General features: G+C 41.9%; 1 protein-coding gene across 1 annotated transcript; it reads right to left on the reverse strand.

Moving 5' to 3' along the window:
- Window positions 1-396: 396 nt before the first annotated feature.
- LOC123739008 (CD209 antigen-like protein C) lies at window positions 397-9,799 on the reverse strand. Its single transcript, XM_045713593.1, has 6 exons — window positions 9,145-9,799; window positions 3,600-3,701; window positions 3,014-3,319; window positions 1,197-1,333; window positions 991-1,100; window positions 397-701 (listed from the first exon to the last, which is right to left on the reverse strand). The coding sequence occupies exons 1-6, from the start codon at window positions 9,284-9,286 to the stop codon at window positions 569-571; spliced, it is 930 nt and encodes a 309-aa protein (XP_045569549.1). The 5' UTR covers window positions 9,287-9,799; the 3' UTR covers window positions 397-568.
- Between the last annotated feature and the right edge of the window lie 2,665 nt (window positions 9,800-12,464).

Below are 12,464 nucleotides of genomic sequence, written 5' to 3' on the forward strand. Positions count from 1 at the left end.
TCAGTTTCAAGGTAAGAAGCCTGGTGTGGTATCAGTCAGTCTCATGCAGGAACCAACCGTGCTTATATGACTTGTTTGTGTCGCAGTATAAAGGGTCTCAAATCAAATCAAACTGTATTAGTCACATGCTCCGAATACAAGAAGTGTAGACTTTACCGTGAAATGCTGACTTACAAGCCCTTAACAAACAGTGCAGGTCAAGAAGAGTTAAGAAAAATATTTAGCAAGAAGACTAAACTAAAAAGTAATAATAATACAAATTAGCATCAGCTTTATATTGAGTCAGTGAACCTCTACAACTGTGATAATTAAGATTGATTCATTTCCTTTGAATTTGAGTCCTTAGTGGTGAATTTCCACAACAACAGAGAGAAAAGTTATTCTGTTATCAATTCATTGTATTGTTATTGCATATGTTTTGTTATTTTATTACAATGTATTATTACATTTGCATTGTTATATATTGTATGTACTTGACAAGGTAAACAGAATGAGCAGAAAATAGTTTATGATTGAAAGTACTTATCATAATCCTATTTAGCAGTTGAGAGAGTACCGAGGAGGAATCCTATTTCTCACAGATCCATCTGTATTTATAGGAACAGTCATAGTCCCACCATTCTCCTTTGTCTGATGTCCAGGAGTAGAAATACACACAGTTCTCAGCTCTTCCACCATTAGGATCTCCACTGTTCCAATACCTGTAGAAGATACAACACATAGAATCAGGCTGTCCACTGTTCCAATACCTGTAGGAGAAACAACACATAGAATCAGGCTGTCCACTGTTCCAATACCTGTAGGAGAAACAACACATAGAATCAGACTGTCCACTGTTCCAATACCTGTAGAAGAAACAACACATAGAATCAGGCTGTCCACTGTTCCAATACCTGTAGGAGAAACAACACATAGAATCAGGCTGTCCACTGTGAACCTACTACTCCAGACAGTGATGTCATAGTGAAACATAATTCATGAATGTCTTACTTTGTGGTCAGTGGTGTGTCGTCCACCCATTTCCAGGTCCCCTCAGAAACAGAGTCAGTCAGACCAATCCAGACATAGTTCTTCCGTCCACATAACCAATTGACCAATGTCTGTAGTAGTGGGAGAGAGACAACATTGTTAAAACATACCCATTACTGCTCGCTATCTCTATCACTCTTTTTTCTCTCTACCTCACACACACACACCTGTTTCTCTTGGCTGTTGATGACCACCAGGTGTGCTCCTCTATTTCTGCAGTCCTGTCTGCTCTCCTCCCAGGATTTGGAATCAGTAGAGACGTAGTAACAACTGCTACCAAGCTTCTTCCATCCTTGAGGACACACTGTAAGTTGAACATTTCTTGCTTTAGTCACTTTAATACAACATTGAATTAACCTGTTAGGGCTAGGGGGCAGCATTGACACGGCTGGATAAAAAACATACCCGATTTAATCTGGTTACCACTCCTACTCAGTAACTAGAATATGCATATACTTATTACATATGGATAGAAAACACCCTAAATTTTCTAAAACTGTTTGAATGGTGTCTGTGAGTATAACAGAACTCAAATGGCAGGTCAAAACCTGAGAGATTCCTTTACAGGAAGTGGCCTGTCTGACCATTTCTGGAACTTCTTTGCCATCTCTATCATTTACTAAGGATCTCTGCTCTAACGTGACACTTCCCACGTCGTCCATAGGCTCTCATAGCCCGGGAAAAAAGAGAATGTCGTCATTCCAGCCCCAGGCTGAAACACATTATCGCCTTTCTCAAGTGGCCCATCAAGAGACACTAGCTTATGCGCGTGACCCCGACCGCCCCGCTTTTGGGATTTTTTCCTCTGTTTGCCGAAAAGGAGATTCCCTGTCGGAATTTTATCGCTTTTCTACGAGAAAAATGACGTAAAAATTGATTTTAAACAGCGGTTGACATGCTTCGACGTACGGCAATGGAATACTTTGAATTTTATTGTCAGGAATTGCGCCAAGCGCGCGACACTTCTTTACTATTTCGGATAGTGTCTGGAACGCATACGAACAAAATGCCGCTATTCGGATATAACGATGGATTATTTTGGACCAAACCAACATTTGTTATTGAAGTAGACGTCCTGGGTGTGCATTCTGACGAAGACAACAAAAGGTAATGACATTTTTATAATAGTAAATATGATTATGGTGAGTGCTAAACTTGCCGGGTGTCTAAATAGCGAGCCCGTGATGCCTGGGCTATGTACTTAGAATATTGCAAAATGTGCTTTCACCAAAAAGCTATTTTAAAATCGGACATATCGAGTGCATAGAGGAGGTCTGTATCTATAATTCTTAAAATAATTGTTATGCTTTTTGTGAACGTTTATCGTGAGTAATTTAGTAAAATGTTAGCGAATTCCCCGTAAGTTTGCGGGGGTATGCTAGTTCTGAACGTCACATGCTAATGTAAAAGCTGGTTTTTGATATAAATATGAACTTGATTGAACAAAACATGCATGTATTGTATAACATAATGTCCTAGGGTTGTCATCTGATGAAGATCATCAAAGGTGAGTGCTGCATTTAGCTGTCTTCTGGGTTTTGGTGACATTATATGCTGGCTTGAAAAATGGGTGTCTGATTATTTCTGGCTTGGTACTCTGCTGACATAATCTAATGTTTTGCTTTCGTTGTAAAGCCTTTTTGAAATCGGACAGTGTGGTTAGATTAACGAGAGTCTTATCTTTAAATGGCTGTAAAATAGTCATATGTTTGAGAAATTGAAGTAATATGATTTTGAAGATTTTGAAAATCGCGCCACAGGATGGCAGTGGCTGTTACGTAGGTGGGACGAATTCGTCCCGCCGGTCCCATAGAGGTTAAGTATCAATCAAAACTCAAGGAAGACACTAGCTAATGGACGGTTTGGAAGTTATAGTTTTTTCTCACATTTTACATTTAATATAAGTTAAATTCCTGTCTGTTAGTGACATGTGAACTGATACAGAGACTGTCAAACAGAACAGTCATGAGACTATTTGACTCACCTTTCTCAACTAAAGATTGTTTCAGACGTTCTGTCTCTTTCTGTAGCTGGTCTCTCTCTTCGGTCAGGGTGTTGTATCTGGTCTGTAGCTGGTCTCTCTCTTTGGTCAGGGTGTTGTATCTGGTCTGTAGCTGGTCTCTCTCTTTGATCAGAGTGTTGTCGATGGTCTGTTGCTGGTCTCTCTCTTTGGTCAGCGTGTTGTTGCTAGTCTGTAGCTGGTCTCTCTCTTCAGTCAGGTTGTTTCCGCTGATCTGTAACTGGTATCTCTCTTTGGTCATGGTGTTGGAGCTGGTCAATTGGTTTCTCTCTGTGAAATAATACGATCAATGAACAAGGTAACAGTGGAAAAGTTAATCAGACATTACCAAGGTTGGGGTCAGTTGCATTTCAATTCCAGTCAATTCAGGAAGTACACTGGAATTCTAATTGAATTCCAAATATCTTCAATGCTTTTCAAATCATGAAAATGTGGAATTGGAATTTGGTGTACTCTCTGAATTGAACTGACTGGAATGTAAATGTAATTGAACCCTGGTTGTTACACCACTGATGATGAAGAATGTTTGAGTGAGAACATATCAACTCACGGTAGAGTAAGAGGCCTATGATCCCAGCCAGTAGGAGAACACACAGCAGCCCCAGACACACTGCAGCAGCTCCAGAGTATCTCTTCCACCACTGACAAAACACTGAAGCACAAATTATTACCATAAGAACTTGCTCTTTATCAGCGTTGTATTGCCGTCTGCTTTTGTGTCCATTTGCTGTTTGAATCACTGAGGGAAAAACACAAGCTTGACAAGGGACAGAACACCAGAACTGAGTTCCAGCACCTCACATTTTATTCTGCTTGAGTTCCAAAACCTCTTACAGAATATTGGCTTTAACATATTGCAGAGTTCAGGCACCCAAAATGAGTAGTGGAACATATTTTAATCCACATTTTATTTGTCATATGCTTCGTAAACATATGCTTGTCACACCGGAATCTGTTTCACCTGTCTTTGTGCTTGTCTCAACCCCCCTCCAGGAGTCGCCTATCTTCCTCATTATCCCCAGTGTATTTATACCTGCGTTCTCTGTTTGTCTTTGCCAGTTCGTTTCATTCGTAAACCCTACCAGCGTTTTTACACTTGCTCCTCCTGTCTGTTTCTAGTTCCTCTTTTCTAGATTTCCCGGTTTTTACCATTCTGCCTGCCCTGACCCTGAGCCTGCCTGTCATTTCTGTACCTTGTCACACCACCCTGGATTATTGACCTCTGCCTGCCCTGACCCCGAGACTGCCTGCCGTTCTGTACCTTTTGGACCCTGATCTGGATTACTGACCTCTGCCTGTCCTTGACCTGTCGTTTTGCCTGCCCCCTGTTCTAGTAATAAACTTTTGTTACTTCGACATTGTTTGCATCTGGATCTTCCCTGAAACGTGATATGCTAATAGTGAAATGCTGACTTACGGATCCTTTTCCAACAATGCAGAGTTAAAGATACAACATTTCAAATAGTGATACAAGGAATAAATACACAGTGAATTACAAAGAGGAATAAGAAGTCAAAATTGCGTGTTGTGGCAGACAGCAGGGAAGGGTGATTGAAGGGAGATATCTTGCAGCCCGCTGGCTCTACCCCCGAGACCTATATGGACTTCCTGCCCCAACGAGGCATGGGTTGTTAACCTCTCTGAAAACATATAGATTGATCAAGTTCTTATGATAATAATATGTGCTTCAGTGTATCTTTGGAGGTGGAAGAGACATTTCCCAACTGCTGCAGTGTGTCTGGGGATGCTGTGTGTTCTCCTGCTGGCTTGGATCATAGGCCTGTTACTCTACCGTGAGTTTATGTTCTCACTCAAATATTCTTCATCATCAGTGGTGTAATGACCAGGGTTCAGTTCCATTTCAATTCCATTCAATTTAATTAAGAAAATACACCAAATTCCAATTCCACATGTTTCTAATTGAAAATAATTCCAGGGTACTTCCTGAATTGACTGGAATTGAAATTGACCTCAATCCGGGGAAATGTCTGATTAACTTTTCCACTTTTATCTTGGTTGTTGATTGTATTATTTCACAGAGAGAAACTAATTGACCAGTTCCGACACCCTGACCAAAGAGGGAGACCAGCTACAGACCAGTTCCAACACCCTGACCAAAGAGAGAGACCAGCTACAGACCAACTACAACACCATGACCAAAGAGAGAGACCAGCTACAGACCAGTTCTAACACCCTGATCAAAGAGAGAGACCAGCTACAGACCAGTTCCAATACCCTGACCAGAGAGAGAGACCAGCTACAGACCAGTTACAACACCCTGACCAAAGAGAGAGACCAGCTACAGACCAGTTCTAACACCCTGACTGAAGAGAGAGACCAGCTACAGACCAGTTCCAATACCCTGACCAGAGAGAGAGACCAGCTACAGACCAGATACAACACACTGACCAAAGAGAGAGACCAGCTACAGACCAGCTACAACACACTGACCAGAGAGAGAGACCAGCTACAGACCAGTTACAACACCCCGATCAAAGAGAGAGACCAGCTACAGATCAGATACAACACCCTGACTGCAGAAAGAGACCAGTTACAGACCAACTACAACACCATGACCAAAGAGAGAAACCAGCTACAGACCATTAACAACACCCTGACCGAAGAAAGAGACCAGCAGCTGACCAGTTACAACACCCTGACCAAAGAGAGAGACCAACTACAGACCAGTTACAACACCCTGACCAGAGAGAGAGACCAGCTACAGACCAGTTACAACACCCTGACCAAAGAGAGAGACCAGCTACAGACCAGTTACAACACCCTGACCAGAGAGAGAGACCAGCTACAGACCAGTAACAACACCCTGACCAAAGAGAGAGACCAGCTACAGACCAGTAACAACACCCTGACTGCAGAAAGAGACCAGCTACAGACCAGCAACAACAGCCTGACCAGAGAGAGAGTCCAGCTACAGACCAGTAACAACACCCTGACCAAAGAGAGAGACCAGCTACAAAAAGACACAGAATGTCTGAAACAATCTTTAGTTCAGAAAGGTGAGTGAAATTGGCTAATGATTGTTCTGTTATCAGTTCACATGCCACGTACGGCAATTCAACTTACATTAAAGGAAATATGTGAGAAAAAAACTGACTTCCAAACCGTCCATTAGTTAGTGTCTTCCTTGAGTGTTTGATTGATACTTAAACACGTTCCGCTAGCGGAACACCTGCTCCAATATCCAATGATAGGCGTGGCGCGAATTACAAATTCCTCAAAAATACAAAAACTTCAATTTCTCAAACATATGACTATTTTACAGCTATTTAAAGACAAGACTCTCGTTAATCTAACCACACTGTCCGATTTCAAAAAGGCTTTACAGCGAAAGCAAAACATTAGATTATGTCAGCAGAGTACCAAGCCAGAAATAATCAGACACCCATTTTTCAATGAAGCACATTTTGCAATATTCTAAGTACATAGCCCGGCATCACAGGGCTAGTTATTTAGACACCCACGCAGTTCAGCCTTCACCAAAATCACATTTCCTATAAGAAAAATGTTCTTACCTTTCTTGTTCTTCGTCAGAATGCAGTCCCAGGACTTCTTCTTCAATAACAAATGTAGGTTTGGTCCCAAATAATCCATCATTATATCCAAACAGCGACGTTTTGTTCGTGAGTTCTAGACACTATCAGAATGGTAATCCACGGTCACGAGCATAGCGCATGGCGTGACAAAAAATGTCTAAATATTCCATTACCGTACTGTCAACCGCTGTTTAAAACCAATTTTTATGCCATTTATCTCGTAGAAAAGCGATAATATTCCGACCGGGAATCTGCAATAAACTAAACAGCCGAATTAAAATACTCCACGGGGGCTAATCGCGCACGCGCCTCACTCCATTGTCACCTAATGGGACACTTGAATAAGATGATAATCTGTTTCAGCCTGAGGCTGCCTCGTCAACCTTCATGATTTTCCCGCGTCCTGAGAGCCTATTGGAGCCCTGGGAATTGTCACGTTACAGCTAAGATCCTTACTTTTCAATAAACAGATGCAAGACGCACGACTCCTTGTCAGACAGGCCACTTCCTGCATGAAACCTTGTCAGGTTTTTGCCTGCCATAGGAGTTCTGTTATACTCACAGACACCATTCAAACAGTTTTAGAAACTTTAGGGTGTTTTCTATCCAAACCTGAACAATAATATGCATATTCTAGCTTCTGAGTTGGTGTAGGAGGCAGTTAAAAATGGGCACATATTTTTTCCAAAATTCTCAATACTGCCCCCTAGCCCAAACAGGTTAAGCCAGGGAGTGTTTGTGGATAAAAGAGGAAGTGGGCTGCACAAACGGAGGAAGGACTGTGAGGGAAACGTGTGTTATGGAGAGTGTGAGCAAAGAGAGAATTATCTGTGTGATTACCCGTTGTGACCTGGACTGTCTGATTACCTCCACTGTGTACCGAACCGGTTTGGCTGAGGACCTGAGTTTTAGGATTACACCAGGAGAACAGAACGGACAACGAGAACGGATTGTGGATTGTGAACTGATTGCGGAATTCCCCCCTTTTCCCACAGTGTTCAAATCTCCCTAATGAATTCCCCATTTGTATTCTAGTTGTGCTTTGTGTTCGTGTTTGGGTATTGAACGTGGTGACGTGGAAACCCCACCCCTATGGATGGAACATTGAATTTGGCATTTTTGCTATTAGCCAATAGAAATGCATTGAATAATATTTTCACTACATGGAACAACAGATAGTCATTTCCGCTATTAGCCAATAGAAACACATTGAATAACAGATTCACTACATGGAACAACAGAAATTCCCCCAAAATATCAAATGGAAGTTCTGAAGTGTCTAAGAAATGTAATAGAGAAGATCAGGAAACATTTTATTAATATTTTTACATGTATTTATCCCCTTATTTTAGGCACTAAACTATCTCCATATATACGTCCATAAATGTTTTAAACTGGTACTGGGGACCTTCAGAGTCTTGTGAGGCTTGTAGACGTCCTAAATGGAGAACCCCATCACGTTTGTGAGAGTCTCATCTTTCAATAGAGTGGTTATAATAGTTTGTAGGCCAAACCGTTCAGATGCTACATATGATTTTGTGAGAAGATCCGATTTTCAGCATGTCTCATGGTCTGACAAACACCCCTCTAGCTCTGCCACCTTCCACCACAGATGCGGAAGGGCGGATGCAGTGGATTGAGATGTGGCCCATGCAACAAGCAGATATCTCTTTCTAAAACTGAAGGATGTTGATGGCGATTTTTGTATTATGTTAATTCAATTTCCACGCAACCATTGTAGGGTTGGTGTTAGGGTTGGGGTTAGGGTTAGGGTTAGGGTTAGGCTAAGCATTAACATTATATTTAAAATGACTACCTCATCTCTGTACCCCACACATAGAATTATCTGTAACATCCATCAGTCAAGCAGTGAATTTCAAACACATATTTAAACAAGCAAAGAGCAGGGTGGTTTTCCAACGCCTCGCAAAGAAGGGCACCTATTGGTAAAAACTAAACATAAACACCCAGTCACTACAAAGATACAGGGGTCCTTTCTAACTCATTTACCAGAAAGGAATGAAACAACTCAGGGATTTCACAATGAGGCCAATGGTGATTTTTATGGGGGTGCCACTAATCGTTAAGGACTGGAGAGTTTTTCAGGATAACAAATTACCAGAATGGAGCTAAGAACAGGCAAAATCCTAGAGGAAAACCTGCTTCAGTTTGCTTTCCACCAAACACTGAGAGGTGAATTCACCTTTCAGCAGGAAAATAACCTAAAACTAAAGGCCAAATACACATTGGAGTTTCTTACCAAGTAGACAATGAATGTTTCTGATTGGCCAAGTAACAGCTGTCCTAAGTCTGATTGTAAGACTTGAAAATGGTTGTCTAGCAATGATCAACAATCAATTTGAAAGAGATTCAAGAATTTTGAAAGAAGAATTGGCAAATATTGTACAGTCCAGGTGTACAAAGCTCTTAGAGACTCACCCAAAGACTCACGGCTGTGTGTGTGTGTGTGTGTGTGTGTGTGTGTGTGTGTGTGTGTGTGTGTGTGTGTGTGTTGAGCACTATACCAGGATAAACTGTTACCTGAATGTTGATCACCAACTCCATCCTTCTTGCAGGGCATGATGGGTCTTTTGTTGATGGGTATATGATCATCAATATTCATGGTCTCATCTGGTTTTTTCCCTTTAAATCCATCTCTGTTTTCATAGATTTCCTCTGACATCTTTACACAACTGTGCTCAAATGAAGTAACTTCTACTACTGTAACTTCTACTGCTGTAACTTCTCCTGTTGTAAACTCTGCTGTTATCTCAGTTGTAACTTATACTGCTGTAACTTCTACTACTGTACCTCCTACTGTTGTAACTTCTACTGCTGTAACTTCTACTGCTGTAACTTCTACTGTTGTAACTTCTACTGCTGTAACTTCTACTGTTGTACCTTCTACTGTTGTACCTTCTACTGTTGTAACTTCTACTGCTGTAACTTCTACTGCTGTAACTTCTACTGTTGTAACTTCTACTGCTGTAACTTCTACTGCTGTAACTTCTACTGCTGTAACTTCTACTGCTGTAACTTCTACTGTTGTAACATCTACTGTTGTAACTTCTACTGTTGTAACTTCTACTGTTGTAAAGTCTGCTGTTATCTCAGTTGTAGGTTTGTGTCTGTTCTCTGCACAGCTGGAGCCTCTGTGTGACTCAGTCTAATGTAAGAGACAGTTTTAACTGTCAACCTCATTAAAGGGGAAACTGTCTAACCAATAGTATGACACTAACCACCACCATGTGACTCCAGACTTGTTTTCTGAGAACCATGTTTGTTTCCCACAGTGTAGATTAGTTTGTATATTTAGTTTATATTAGTTTAGTTTACCACAGTGTAAATACATTTTAACATGTGATTAAAGCATTGAAGTGACAATATATTTACATGGAGTAAAATGGGACCCTGTGAATTCACACACACATCACAGAGCATGACTGTAGTTCTGAGAGGTTACGTATCACTACACAGTGGATTCTACTAATCACATCTTGATGATGAAGAGTTAATTATTATCTTTGTAGTGTTGTGGCAAGAACTAAAACATGCACCTCTTGGGGTTCCCAGGACTGAGTCTGGCCCTCTGTGGTCGACCATCAATGACCATGTAGAGTTTTATCATTCTATACGGTCTCCTGTGTGACATGGACACCAGAGAGAATAGTTATTCAGAGATGTCTCTGTCTTTCTCAGAGAGGGCCTGAGGTCTACATTTACTGTCTCCTGTGTGACATGGACACCAGAGAGAATTGTTATTCAGTGATGTCTCTATCTTTCTCAGAGAGGGCCTGTGGTCTATATTTATTGTATCCTGTTGTGACATGGACACCAGAGAGAATAGTTATTCAGAGATGTTTACTCACACCTCTCCTCTTCCGGGGAGGGAGGGGTGTCTAAAAGACTAAGGTCACAAATATTTTATCTGTCTCTCTCCATCTCTCTCCTTCCATATCTGCCTAGCTGTGTCTCTTTCTGTATCTCCCTCTCTCTTCCCCCCACTCTGTCTGTCTCCCCACACAGCAGAGAAGTTTAGCCTAAAGTTTCATACCGCTACAACGTGATAGGTGCAGGACATAAACAGCAGAGAAGTTAGGTCTAACTCTTCAAACTGCTACAACATGATAGCTGCAGGACATAAACAGCAGAGAAGTTAGGTCTAACTCTTCATACTGCTACAACATGATAGCTGCAGGACATAAACAGCAGAGAAGTCTAGTCTAACTCTTCATACTGCTACAACGTGATAGCTGCAGGGCATAAACAGCAGAGAAGTCTAGTCTAACTCTTCATACTGCTACAACGTTATAGCTGCAGGGCCTAAACAGCAGAGAAGTCTATTGTTTTATACTGTTAGTAATTTAAACCATTTATTTTTCAGAGAGAGACTACATTTACTCTCACTTCTTCTCCTTCCCTCTTCCTCATTCTCTATCTACATCAAAACAAGTGGACAGACAGTAACTGCGCTGCACACTACTCTACCAACTCTCTGTTTATCAGAGGACAGTATGGTGTAACTAAGCACAGAAGTGTGAATGGGTGTAACAACAGCTCTGCATGGTGTCAATAAGAACAGAAGTGTGAATGGGTGTAACAACAGCTCTGTGTGAGAGTCAGCGTGTCACGTGCTTCTTACTGGAAAAAAGGCAAACGACTTACTGTAACTTGCATGTTGATCATTTGCATAAGACCTGGCTCGGATTAGAGGACTTCACTTCTCAAGGGGTGTGTCTGGGGAGTCCTGTGTGTAATTCCTCCCTTCATTCACCAGTAATAAGGGGTGTGTCTGAGGAGTCCTGTGTGTAATTCCTCCCTTCCTTCACCAGTAATGAGGGGTGTGTCTGAAGAGTCCTGTGTGTAATTCATCCCTTCCTTCACCAGTAATAAGGGGTGTGTCTGAGGAGTCCTGTGTGTAATTCCTCCCTTCCTTCGCCAGTAATAAGGGGTGTGTCTGAGGAGTCCTGTGTGTAATTCCTACCTTCCTTCACCAGTAATAAGGGGTGTGTCTGAGGAGTCCTGTGTGTAATTCCTCCCTTCCTTCACCAGTAATAAGGGGTGTGTCTGAGGAGTCCTGTATGTAATTCCTCCCTTCATTCACCAGTAATAAGGGGCGTGTCTGAGGAGTCCTGTGTGTAATTCCTCCCTTCATTCACCAGTAATAAGGGGTGTGTCTGAGGAGTCCTGTGTGTAATTCCTCCCTTCATTCACCAGTAATAAAGGGCGTGTCTGAGGAGTCCTGTGTGTAATTCCTACCTTCCTTAACCAGTAATAAGGGGTGTGTCTGAGGAGTCCTGTATGTAATTCCTCCCTTCATTCACCAGTAATGAGGGGTGTGTCTGAAGAGTCCTGTGTGTAATTCATCCCTTCCTTCACCAGTAATGAGGGGTGTGTCTGAAGAGTCCTGTATGTAATTCCCCTGTTCCTTCACGAGTAATAAGGGGTGTGTCTGAGTGGGGGATAAAGGTGTCACACATGAGGACTTTTTTCTCTGTTGAGATCATTTCCTTTTGAATTTATAGCCAGATGTAAAATGTTCCTGTTTTGACTAATAATAGATTGGGTTAGGTCTAATCTATACCAAATTAGCATACCCCCCTGAGTCTCTTCCTTGTTTCACACCTGGTAGTTTGGTGGATGGGACTACCAGCTCTCTGTAACCTAGAGGGCAACCAGTGGGTTTGTCTCCTTTATACCATGTTTCTTGTGGGTTGACAATGTCCTTATTTCCAATTAATTTAATGAAGTCTGGGTTCCTGCTCTTTAGGCCAAAGGCCTGTTGAGGTCCTTGCCGCAGGTGGCATGGGGTGGACAGGAAGGGCACAGGTCTAATATGGGGGGGGCTATATAGAGTGTGG

Source organism: Salmo salar, unplaced genomic scaffold (genome assembly GCF_905237065.1).
Source record: "Salmo salar unplaced genomic scaffold, Ssal_v3.1, whole genome shotgun sequence".
In the NCBI taxonomy this organism is placed as follows: Eukaryota; Metazoa; Chordata; class Actinopteri; order Salmoniformes; family Salmonidae; genus Salmo; species Salmo salar.

Coding starts and splice junctions, on each gene's coding strand:
- LOC123739008 (XM_045713593.1), bottom strand. CDS start 9,286: ATGTCAGAGGAAATCTATGAAAACAGAGATGGATTTAAAGGGAAAAAA. Junction 3,320..3,599: donor CATAGGCCTCTTACTCTACC/GTGAGTTGATAT, acceptor ATTATTTCACAG/AGAGAAACCAATTGACCAGC. Junction 1,334..3,013: donor ACAATCTTTAGTTGAGAAAG/GTGAGTCAAATA, acceptor TTCAACTTACAG/TGTGTCCTCAAGGATGGAAG.